This window comes from Mesoplodon mirus (genome assembly GCF_964341445.2).
Source record: "Mesoplodon mirus genome assembly, chromosome: 14".
In the NCBI taxonomy this organism is placed as follows: Eukaryota; Metazoa; Chordata; class Mammalia; order Artiodactyla; family Ziphiidae; genus Mesoplodon; species Mesoplodon mirus.
In genome coordinates, this window is record NC_138990.1 from 8,733,296 (window position 1) to 8,746,250 (window position 12,955).

The following is a 12,955-nucleotide window of genomic DNA, read 5'->3' on the forward strand; positions in this document are numbered from 1 at the left end:
GTCTGGGATAGAATGTGGTACATATTTGAAAGGGAGAAAAGAACATGAAACATGTGAGAAGAAAGAATCCTGGCTTCCTTCCATTCTGCCCCCTACAAGTTATTTCATACACTGCTGTCGAATTTACCTTTTTAAAACAAATATCTGAGCATCCTGATACCATCCCCACAAGTTTCCCCTTTAGAAGCTTTCCTTGCACCTACCCCCCACCTCTTATTGCCTCCATGGCAGCTGCCCCAGTCCATCTGGGTCTACATTTTCTTCTCTGACTCTTGAAGCTTGCCCCCCCCACTCCACTCCCCAAGCACCACGTGCTCCCACATCTTTTTCCATTTCCTGAGCCCCACAGGATTTCTCACAACTCTGTGTCATTACTCATGCCATTAACTCTTTTGGATAAATCTTACCTCCCCTCAAGACTTAGATCAACTGCCATTTTTTATGACTTTGTTCCCAGAATATATAAGCTGCAAGCAGCTTATGGTAGTAAAAAGAACACAGACTTTGAAAACAGCCAAATCTAAGCTCCAAAAGTTGATATATATCAATCACATAATTTGGGGTCCTTTATTTAACTTCTGTGAGCCTCAATATTTTAGTCCATTCAGGCCACTATAACAAAAATACCACAGAGTGGGTGGCTTCAACAACAAACATTTATTTCTCACAGTTCTGAAGTTTGGATAGTCAAAGATCAAGGGGCCGGCAGATTTGGTGTCTGATGGAGACCCAATTCTGGTTCACAGATGTCTGTCTTCTCACTTTGTCCTTACATGCTGGAAGGAGCAAGAGAGTTTTCTGTGGTCTCTTTGATGATAAGGTCACTAAATCCCACTATGAGGACTTAATCCTCAACAACTAATTAGCCTGAAAAGTCTCCACCTCAAAATACCATCACTTTTGGGGGTTAGGATTCCAGCATATGAATTTTTGAGGGGGCACAAACATTCAGTCCATAACACCCAGTTTCCTCATCTATGAAATGGAATTAATATTGCATTGGATTTTTGTGAAGATAAAATTAAAAATCTAGGCAGAGGTCTCTTTACCTGGAAGATATTAAATACATACTTTTCTACTCACTTTCCCAATGGTCCATGAAAAGTACATGCTATTGTAATGGACAAATAATACTCCCTTGAATGTGTATGGTGTCTTAATATTTCAAAGCACATTACTTATAATCTCTCATTTGATCTGGAGAGGAATTATTGGTATCCATTAGGATAATGTAAGTTTAAAAGGACAAAATTTAGAGTCCAAGTAACTTTAACAATAAATAAATGTATAATGGTTCTTTACTGAAGTTCCAGAAATGGAGTAAAGTCCACACAGGGCCAGATCAGTGACCCAATAATCTGGGTTCTTTCAAAACTCTCATCTTCTTTCCTAACTCTCATCTTCTCTCCTTACTACTGACTCCATCATGTGGCTGACTCTCCTCAGAGTCACAAGATGCCCACCAGTGACAAATGGAAATACAGCAGGAAGATTTTCTTTATTGAACATAATACCCTCTCTCTTCCACCTGCCTGGACCAAATTATGAAGTGTTCCCATTAGACCAATAACACCTTCCAGAAGGATGCCACACACTGAGAGGTTACACCCATCACCTGAAGCAGAATGGGCTTGGGAGAGCTAGTTTTAGTATCCACCATGGAAAGTATGCAGTTTCTGCTCCAGAAAGAAAATGACATGCCCTAAATCACATAGATCATTAGTGCCCAACTTAGGATGGAAGCTCAGATCCCTGACTTCTATTCTCACCACATAGAATCTTAGATACCATATGGGTTATTTCGTTTTAGGCTTCCAAGTTACAGATAGCTTCAACTCAAAATGTCTTTAAAAAGAGACTGTTTATTATATCATACATAAAGGAGTGCAGAAAGAAATAAGCTATCGAGCCATGAAAATACATGGAAGAACCTTAAATCCATATTGCCAAATGAAAGAAGCCAATCTAAAAAGGCTACATCCTGTATGATTCCAACTATATGACATTCTGGAGAAAGAAAAATTGTGGAGACAGTGAAAAGGTCAGTGTTGCCAGGGTTTGGAGAGGAGAGTGGAATGAATAGGTGGAACACAAAGAATTTTTAGGGCAGTGAAAATACTTTGTATGACACTGTAATGGTGGATATAGACCATAATACATTTGTTAAAACCTATAGAATGTACAACACCAAGAGTAAACCCTCATATAAAGTTTAGACTTTAGGTGATAGTAATGTGTCAACATAGGGTCATGGGCTGTAATAAATGTACCACTTTAGTGTGGAGTGTTGATAGTGGAGAAAGCTGTTGGGAGAGGGAAGAGGGGCTAGGTGGGAAATCTCTGTACTTTCTGCTCCATTTTTCTGTGAACCTAAAGGTCTCTAAAACATTGTGTGTGTGTGTGTGTGTGTGTGTGTGTGTGTCAAGGAAAGGCTCTAGATTTTATTGATTTAGAGACTCAGCAGCAGCATCAAGGACATCAAGAAACAAAATGTGTTTCTTTCTGTCTCTTCATTCTACTTTCTTCAACAGCTCAGTTTCGCCTCCAGGCTCGGTACTCACAGAGCAAGGTGGTTGCTGGAATTCAAAACATTACATACACCCAAGACAATAGCCAAAGGAGAGAAAGCACAATGTTCTCTGTAATCTCCTGCTCAAGAGCAGAAACTCTTAAGGAGACCTCTCCTTTTGGTTACTGGCCAGAACTGGATTACAAGCCCATCCTAAACAAATCACAGAGTAAGAGACTAAAACAACCAAGTTTTAATCAGAATTGACCCAGAGTCATGTGGATACCTGAATTTAAATCATGGTTCTATTTGGGAAAATAAAAAGGATTGGAGAATAAATAGTCAAAGGAAACCAACAATTTCTGCTACTGAGAATACTCCTAGAAAAGGTTATTTTCTAGTGGGTATTTCTGCTCTTTTCCCTTTTCCTTCCCCCTGTTGGCCATAGGCAAGAGCCCAGATGAAGTAGGTCCCACGGTTGACTGAGGTAGTGAGCTAACCAAAACTTCAGAGGGCTTGAACGCGGAGCCAAGGAGGATTATTTTTGTTGTTGTTTATATACCTGAATAAGCAATAGACCAAGCCACTTTCATAAACCTTTTGGAGTAAGCAATTTTGAAAAGCGACCCATTTTCTTTAAAACTTAGTGGTGTATTAGACAAAGCTACAACTTGCATCATCAATGATTTAGCCAGGGTTTTTACAGTCTGCTCACAGCGCTGTGATATCCGACACTCTTCAGCTGATAAGAATCCCATCAGAAATTTTAAACATACTTTTATTTTTGGTCCTTGTAGCCCCACACGTTTAATGACTCCCTAGATTTGGAGGATAGAATCCACTCTTCAGAGTTCAGTTCCTCACTTCTCAAGAAGAACTGCTCATTCCTATGTCAAGAAGAGTACAAAGCCACATGACAGCTAAGACCCATCTTCCTAGATCAATCGCTCTCAATTTGACCACCCATCAGAAACATCTGCACAGATCTAGCAAAAATATACTGGAGTCCATATCTCTAAAATTCTAATTCAGTAGAACAGAGGTTTACTAATTCAGTAAACCACAGGATTGAGGCAATAAGTTATATTTTCACTTATTAAAGCAAACATGGCTATTGTATGGAGGACAGTACAAAAATGCATACATTTTTAAAGTAAAAGTATGATTATTACAAAAATGTGTTTTGGATTTTCTATCAGAATTTTCTATAACTACTTCAGGCTATTACTCTGAAGATATTCACTACCTCTTACTGGTCATTAGAAGATATTTAAGAAAAAGTTTGAAATACTTCCCAGGTTAGGAATAATTCTCCTCCTCAGAAACCATGGCAGGTCGAGGAGAGTTTTATGATGACTGTATGCAAAATTCATTACACAGTCAGTGCTTAATAAGCCTGAACTTTCAGTCTTAAGATGGTACAGATGTTTTTTATGGTTTAATAAAAATCCCTTCTTGAAGTTTACATTATCAAGTTGCAATATTACACTCTTCTGTCTTCTTGACCTTTCTGCAGCTGGTTCACTGTTTGTCCTTAAAACTCCCCACTCCACTTATCCTGAATAAGTAGGGATGCTGTGTCATAATCCACAATCAATCCATATAAATAAAACAATTCAGCACAGATGTGACCTGAATATACATTTAGAGTCTGCTAATTGTGCAAAGCAGTGGCACAAGGTTTCAAGGTCAAACAAACCAGCAATGAAATTGCTCTGTGGAAAAACACAGAGGGGACAATGCTGCTGTTTATTATTAAAATTGTTCTTCTGCAAATTTATAGAGAGTTCTCCACTCTGCAGACATTTCATAACCCATACCAACTGTTTTTTCCTCAGGTAGCAATGACAATAGGTTTAAAAAGAAAGGCTTAATTGCTACAAAACCACAAAAAGGTAAATTCAGTCTAGTCTAAACCCTCCTAGAGACAGAGAAATAGAAAGAACACAGACTTTGATTTGAGTGAAGTTTGAAATCTGGTTTAACTCCGTATTAGGATAGACTCTTGAGCACTTTAACTTAAACTATAATGCCTCTTCTTTGTGATATGGTTCAAAAACTAGTATTTGATTCTGATTTACAATAAGAAGAAGAATTAGCACAGCCTGCTGGCTCCTTCTCCTAAGATCAATGGTAGAAACCTGAGGAATAAAAGAGACAACTGTGGGAAGCACTTGGAGAGAGGGAGCGCTGTTTGAAATATTGTGTAGATAGGAGATGGGGTCCAGCCAGTGGGATCAGGAAGGCTAAATTAGGAAAAGACCCTTTCCGTCCCTGACGCTGCCGAGGTCGCACGCGCAAGGCTTCCCTGTCGCCGCAAAGATGCGCTACTTTGCCTCCTACCTGCTGGCCTCCCTTGGGCGCAATACTTCCCCCAGCGCCAAGGACATCAAGAAGATCCTGGACAGCGTGGGCATCGAGGCGGACGACGACCGGCTCAACAAGGTCATCAGTGAGCAGAACGGCAAGAACATTGAGGACGTCATTGCCCAGGGTATCCGCAAGCTGGCCAACATGCCCGCTGGCGGGGCTGTGGCCGTCTCTGCTGCCCCAGGAGCTGCAGCTCATGCTGAGGGTTCTGCCCCAGCCACAGCAGAGGAGGAGAAGAAGGAGGAGTCAGATGACGACATGGGATTTGGCTCGTTTGACTAGAGTCCTGCTCCCCTGCAAATCAAACCCTTTTTATGTAAAACAAAACAAAACAAAACAAAAAAGAAAAAAAAAAAAGGAAAAGCCCTCTGAGTCCAGCTGTTGCCTTGAGACCATCAATACCCACTCCTTAAAACTCAGCATGGCTGCACAGAAGCTCTCAGGGAGGAGCAGTGAAAAGTAGCCCAAGTATTCAGTCCCCTACCCCCTTCCTTCTCAAACCTCAGTGGGGAAAGTCTCCTCCCCAACATAGGGGTGAGGAGAAGCAGCCGAGAATAAAATACTCACTGAAGAGCTGCTCAGTGTAGAGGAAGAGTGATGACCTGTGCTTTTCTGTAGTTCTTCACATGAGAGCTCTCCCTCTTCTCATTTGAACTCACCTGGGTTGTCACAAAAAAGGGTTCCGATGTTCACCCCTTTATCTTAACACGGACCTTGACAACAAAGAAGTACAACCACTTCAGAAGAAAACAGTGAAGTAACCTCCAGAGATCAGCTGTACAACACAGTGCCTGCAATTAATAGTAAGGCATTCTGCACCCCAATATTCATTAACTGTAAATCTCATGTTAACTATTCTTACCAAAAAAGGAGGTGGGGTGGGGATACAAGGAAGCTTTTGGAGGTGATGGATAGGTTTATTCCCTTGATTGTGGTGGTGGTACTGTGAGTGTATTCATTTGTCCAAATCCACCAAATTCTATAAATTAATTATGTGCAGTTTTTTTATACCAGTTATACCTCAATAAAGCTGAAAAATACAAAAGAAACAATGAACTATATAATAGATACCATCACAGGCAGAGATATTAAACAAAACAGACCCACACACCTATGGTCAGCTAATCTATGACAAAGGAGGCAAGGATATACAGTGGAGAAAAGACAGCCTCTTCAATAAGTGATGCTGGGAAAACTGGACAGCTACATGTAAAAGAATGAAATGAGAACACTCCCTAACACCACACACAAAAATAAACTCAAAATGGATTAAAGACCTAAATGTAAGCCCAGACACTATAAAACTCTTAGGGGAAAACATAGGAAGAACACTCTTTGACATAAATCACCGCAAGATCTTTTTTGACCCACCTCTAGAGAAATGAAAATAAAACAAAAATAAACAAAACAGAACAAGAAATGTTATAGTAAATATAATATCTATAATATTGATATGAAACAACATTTAAAAAATAATTTAAGATATCTAGTTAGAAATATTGCGTATGGAAAGACAATTTTCAAAATGAACCAATACCGCATAGCAAAAAAATTAACTTTACCCAAAGAGATATTTGGTCTTTGGGAAATAACCTGTAAATGCTTGGAATTCCCCAAATGATGGAAGTGTCTTTGTTATTCCTGATAGTCCCCTTGAAACTGAAAACTTATGCTAATAAGATGATTCAGGGTGGGGGCTGCCCAGAGCAGAAAGACCAAACTTGCAATTAGAGGGTTGGTTGTCGGGGGGCGGGGGTGGTGGCTGGAGATTGAGTTCAATTCTATGGGCAATAACTCAATCAATAATGGTTATGTAATAAATAACCATTGAAACTTGAGACAACTGTGGGAAGCCTCAATAAATACTTTGGACACTGACACGGGACTGAGCTTCCTAGGTTGGCAGTACTCTGCGTATTGCCACATATCAATGTCAGAAGGGTAATGAGCCCTAAGGACACAGAAGTTTTACATTTTGGAGCCTCCTAGTCCCAGATTCCACCCTCTGCATCTCTTCCTTTGTCCAGTTCTGATTTGTTATCGTTTTGCTATGATAAAAGTATAATCATATCTACAACACTTTCCTGAGTTTTGTAAGTCATTCTAGCAAATTATTGAATCTGGGGAAGTCCATGGTGACCCTTGAATTTATAACTAGGTAGTGTGAAGTGAGGGTATCCCTGGGGATGCATAAACTTGCAGCTAGTGTTAGAAATCCTGGGCTGACTTGACAGTCTGGAGGACTATGCCCTTAATCTTGCAGTTGGGCTACCTATGTGTAAATACACTGGTAAAGAAAAAAAGTGAATACAGCAAAAGAACAAATTACTGGGTGGTAACATCGTGTTAAGGACTTATTCTAGAAAAAATGAGGAAAGGCAAAAAACTGATAAAAATTTTAAGTGCCAGTGTCTGAATAATAGGAATCACAGAAGGATAAAACATCCAGTAGAAGAAAATATTTAGAGGAATAATTGAGTTAAATTCCCCAGAATAACAGGAAGGAAGGAAGGAAGGAAGGAAGGAAGGAATGAAGGAAACATCTGACTGGGAAACTCTATCGAATGTCAAAAGAGAGATGAAAAGCCATTTTATAGGAAAATTTAAGAAAATCAAAGATAAATAGAAGATGCTAAAATCTCCAGAAAAACAAAAAAAGAGAATATCATACTCAAAGGGAAAGATCATATTGACCTCAGTCTTCTTAACTGCAACACTAGAATTGAGAAATCAATAAGGGAATATTTTTAAAGAATTAAAGGTAAATAATTTTGTTTGTTTTGTTGAAGTGTAGTTGATTTACAATATTTCATGTATACATCAAAGTGACATATATATATATTCTCTTTTTCAGATTCTTTTCCATTATAGGTTATTACAAGACACTGAATATAATTCCCTGTGTTATATAGTAGGTCCTTGTTGGCTATCTATTTTATATATAGTAGTGTATATCTGTTAATCCCAATTCCCAATTTATCCCTCTCCACTAAATGCAAATAATTTTGAATCTAGAATTTTATATCTTGCCAAATTGCTGTTCAAATGAGAGAATATATATATTTACTTATGTTTGTGTTGTGTGTTTGTGTGTGTGTTAACAGGGTAGATAAACCTCTTAGATAAAGACTTCAGAAGATTTGACACATAGTTACTTCATTGAAAACATTTTGGAGGAAATGTTAAAAGAGGAGAAACAAAGAAGATGATGTAAGAGAAATCTCTATATATTACATATTACTAATATAGAGAGAATAATTGTTTGTAATTCTCAAAAAAATTATAATACCAAAAGAGTATTTACATAATAACACAGAATTAAAATTCTGTATTATATTAATAGTCTAGAATTTGAGAAAAGGGGAAATAAATAGCATGCAAAAATTTGTGTCTGAGGGCAAAGACATGTACATCAATTCTTACAAAAAAGTAATTATAAGAAACAAAGAAAAGGTAGGGCAATTGAACAATAAACAAAGATAATAGAAATAAATCCAAATAGTATATTAAGAATTTCAATAAATAGAAGAAGAATAAACTCACCAAGTAAAAGACAGAGATTAGCAGGTTTTTTTTTTAAATCTGTACAGAAGAAACACACTTAAACCAAAAAAATTTAAAAGGTTGAAATTAAAAGGATGCAAAAAGAGATAACCAAGTTCTAAAGAAAAAAAAATGCTAGTACAGCTACTTTAATATTAGAAAAAATGGGCTTTAAATTAAAAAATCTTTACTAGGAATAGGGAAGTTTCTTATTGCTGAAGTCTCCATTCACCATAATGGAAGATATAAAATTTTAAACATATGTGCAACTAAAAAGTGGTTTCATGTATATTATACAATAAAATGATAAAGTAACATTTATAAATAGATAAATTCATCATCAGAATGGGAAATTTCAATGTGACTTTCTCACTTATTAATAGATCAATCAGATAGCACATAAATAAGCATATATATGATCTAAACACAATTATGAAGCTTAACTTCTACATGGATATATGTAAAATGCTGAGCTTAAATACTTGAGAAAAAATCTGCTTGTCAAGAATATATGTATATATATATCTAACTGATTCACTTGCTGTAAACCTGAAACTAATACAACATTATAAATCAACTATACTTCAATAAAAATTAAAAATAAATATATAATTTTAAATTAAAAAAATAAAAAAATAATATAGAGCAAGCCTCCACAAATTTCAAAGAATAGGTATAAAACAGACTATTTCTTGATCATAATGCAAATTAGTTAAAAATTACAAAAAGTAAAAAATTTCCACACATTTTAAAATCCAAACAAAAATGTATCTAAATAACTCATGAGAAGATATAATTATCTAGAACTGCTTAATAATGACACACTATGTATCAAAACTTGTGGACTACACCTAAAGTGTTATACTTGACACACTGTAAATTGAGGAAATTTTGTAGCATTATGTACTTGTATAAGAAAATAATACAGTCTAAACATTAATAAGTTAAGGATCCAACTTAAGAAGTTAAAATAAACAACAAAATAAACCCAGAGAAATTAGAAGGAAAGAGATAATATAAGACCAGAAATTGATGAAGTTTTGAGATCAATAAAGCTAAAAATTAGATCTTTGAAAATACTAATAAAATAGACTAAATTCTGGCAATATTAATCAAGAGAAAAAGAGGAGAAGAAAAAATAAAAGCATTTTGAATGGCCAGTCCAAAAACCTACATACTATATGTTTCCATTTATATGGCATTTTGGAAAAGGCAAAACTATAGGGACAGTAAAAATGTCAGTGGTTGCCAGGGATTCAAGCAAAGGTGGAGAGAGGTTTCAATAAGTGGAGTACAGGGGATTTTTAGGAAATGAAAGTATTTGGTGTGATATTGTAATAATGGATACATGGCATTCTACATTTGGTAAAACCCATAAACTTATACAACACAAAGAATGATCTCTAATGTATATTATGGTCTATTAAAAGTATATCATTCACAACAGTATCAATGAATACCAAGTGTCTGGTAACAAACATCAAAATGTTCTGAAATTCTTATATATGTAAAAGAAAAATCACAAATGTATATTAGGAGATGTAAGAATGAACATGATGGTATTTTTCATAATAGCAAAAATCATTAATAGGAGTATAATTAAGTAATATTTTGCAATAGATTATTACACAATAGTAAAATTGTATGAATTACAGCTACACAGATACACAAACAAAAGAATTAATCTTAATAAGATAGTATTAAGCAAACAAAAGTAAATGCCAGAAGAATACAGTAAGTCCCTTACATACAAACCACGTCTGTTCTGAGAGCATTCGTAAATCCAATTTGTTCGTAAGTCCAAAAAAGTTAGCCTAGGTACCCAACCAGCACAATCGGCTATATACTGCTTCTTTGATGCTTGCTTCAGGACATCCTAGGCTTGAAATAAAGATACTGTACTACTGTACTCTATATAGTACTGTACAGTAAAGTACACAAAAATACAAACACTTGTAGAGGATGAACGCACGTGACAATGAATGCCAAACATGTGAACTAACTTATGTGATTGGACATGTGAAGGCATCTTTGAAAGTTCACAATTTGAAGGTTCGTATGTAGGGGACTTACTGTATAGACCAATGTTTTCAATTCTCTTCAGAGGATTCTTACTAATAAAATTATTGAGCTATATGATTAGTTTATTTTTAACTTTGAAACTTTTTTCCAGTGTCTGAGCCATTTTAAAGTCCCACCATTGATTTATGAGGTTCCTGTTTTTCCACATCTCCACCAAACTTGATATTACCTTTTTGTTTATAGTCATCCTAGCGGGTATGAAGTAGTATCTAGTTGTGGTTGTAATTCTCATTTCTCTAATAACTACTGCTTTTGATCATATTTACCATATGTTTATTCGTCTTTTGTGTATCTACTTTCCTGAAATGTCTTTTCAAGTCTTTTGATCAAATTTTTACTGCGTTGTTTGTTGGCCTATTATTGAGTTTAAAGAGTTCTTGTATTCTGGATACAAGTATTTTATTACATTTTTTATTTGAAAACATTTTACATTTGTCTTTCCCTTTTTGTTTAATTACAGCATTGTTTTTATTTTAGCGAATTCCAATGTACCGATTTTTTTCTTTTACAGCTGTGTTTTTGGTGCCATAGCTAAGAACCCTTTGCCTAACCCAAAGTCACAAAGATTTTATCTAATTTTTATAGTTTATAGTTTTAGCACTTACGTTTAGGTCTATGTTCCATTTTGAGTTAATATTTGTGTATGGTGTGAGATAAGGGTCTCAGTTCATTTGTAGGGGGGTTGCGCACATGCACACACATATATTTGTATTTGCTTAACCAGTTGTTAAGTAGATTTAGATATAGATTTAGTTTTAGTTTTAGATTTAGCATAGAGGTTCCCTCAGATGAGAGGAACCAGAGGGGGAAAAAAAATGTTACACGGGAGATGTCAGTTGCCATCAAAGTCCTAGTTTCATTGTATGATGGTAGGTTCATGAACATTTATGATATTATACAAAACAAATAAGCAAAGGAGACTTCATTTACCAATAATGAGAGTATATCCAGAACTAGATATTTTATCAAATCCAATTATTTGTTTCTGAAGTCCAATAAAAATAATAAAATGGGGATAATAATGCCTAATTGGTAGTGTTGCTTTACATATCAGAGAAACATACATATAAAGTGGCTGACACATGGTAGATGCTTCAACCCACAGAAGCTCTCGTGGTTATTATGAGTTTATTAATATGAGTGTTAAAGGAGAAAATAGACTGATTTCAGAATAAAGGGCCACATAATAATTTGCTGGATTTAGGTTAGCCTCAGAAAGATGGCTTATTTATGGTACCTCATCAATAAAACTGTCTGTTTATCCCTGAAAATCCCATATATACACTGTGTATATTATTGACCTGACTCTATCCAAAATCCTGAAAGAAAAAACTAGGCTTTTCATCTCTGCTCTGGTGAAATATTTGTTTAAAATATAACAAAAGCCTTATCAAAGTGATTCAGGAAATTGTGCCATTATAATCAAAAGACTTCCCTTCCTCAAACTCACGAAAGCAGCCTCTGTCAGGCATATGCATTTTGTCTCCTGATGGATGCTTCAGCCATCAGTTTCACCAATGAATTCAAACACCAAGAAGGACGTAAAAATCTTCCTGTCTTTCAATATCTCTCCAGGAAAATAAAATCATATTTATATATTCAAACACAGGTAGCTGTATAGTAGAGTAGAGCATAATATAGTGTCGGATATATGGCAAGAAAAATCCACAAAACAATTTAGATTCCAAAGCCCCTTCCATTCTGAGCCTAGCAATTGAAAAGAAAATTGAAACAGGCTGAACATTCTGCTGTGACAAGCCAAAACCACAGTGACAATGCTGAAAGGCAGAGAGATGATTTAGTTCCTGATGTGAGCAAAAACCCAAATTACCTGCCCATTAATACTAATGAGACACACTGAGATACTCTCAGACACTTAGATTCTTTACTCATTAATAAAAGTTAGAGAATAAGTGAACTTAGAGAAACTGTGGGAATAAAAACATGCTTTGTGTCTAACACTGGGAAAGACAATAACTCAGAAGAATAACACCCCAAAACAAAAGGATTTAAAAAAATAAGCATCAAGAATAGCCTCATTGATCCTATACTCCAAAGAGGCTATATTGGTGAGGGTGTGGCAGAAACAATTCTCTCCAATCCCTACAACCAGTCATGTTTTTTGTTGGTTGGTTGCTTGGTTGGTTTCTTTGTTTTCTCCCTCTCCCACCACGTGGTCTTTTTGTAAACTTTTACTTTAAACCTCCCTCTTATGTGTTTCCTATATTAATGAAAACAAGAGCCCAGGTACCTAAGCCAGAAACCCAGGAGTCCTACTACATTCTCCTTCATCCCTGCCCAAGCATCTCATCAATCATGAAATTCTGCTGATTCTATCACCTTACATACTGTTCATTCATCATCCCTACTGCTTTTTCAAGCATCTTCACTACTTGCCTGAATTACCGCAACTGTCTTCTGGGCTCCCTGCCAGTTGATTTACCCCCTTCC

At 36.1% G+C, this 12,955-nt stretch overlaps 1 protein-coding gene across 1 annotated transcript; it reads left to right on the top strand.

The window, feature by feature from the left end:
- Positions 1-4,831: 4,831 nt before the first annotated feature.
- LOC309815820 (large ribosomal subunit protein P2-like) lies at positions 4,832-5,458 on the top strand (the record flags this gene model as incomplete). The annotated part of the gene is made up of 1 exon (XM_082642845.1): positions 4,832-5,458. The coding sequence occupies one exon, from the start codon at positions 4,832-4,834 to the stop codon at positions 5,159-5,161; it is 330 nt and encodes a 109-aa protein (XP_082498971.1). The 3' UTR covers positions 5,162-5,458.
- Between the last annotated feature and the right edge of the window lie 7,497 nt (positions 5,459-12,955).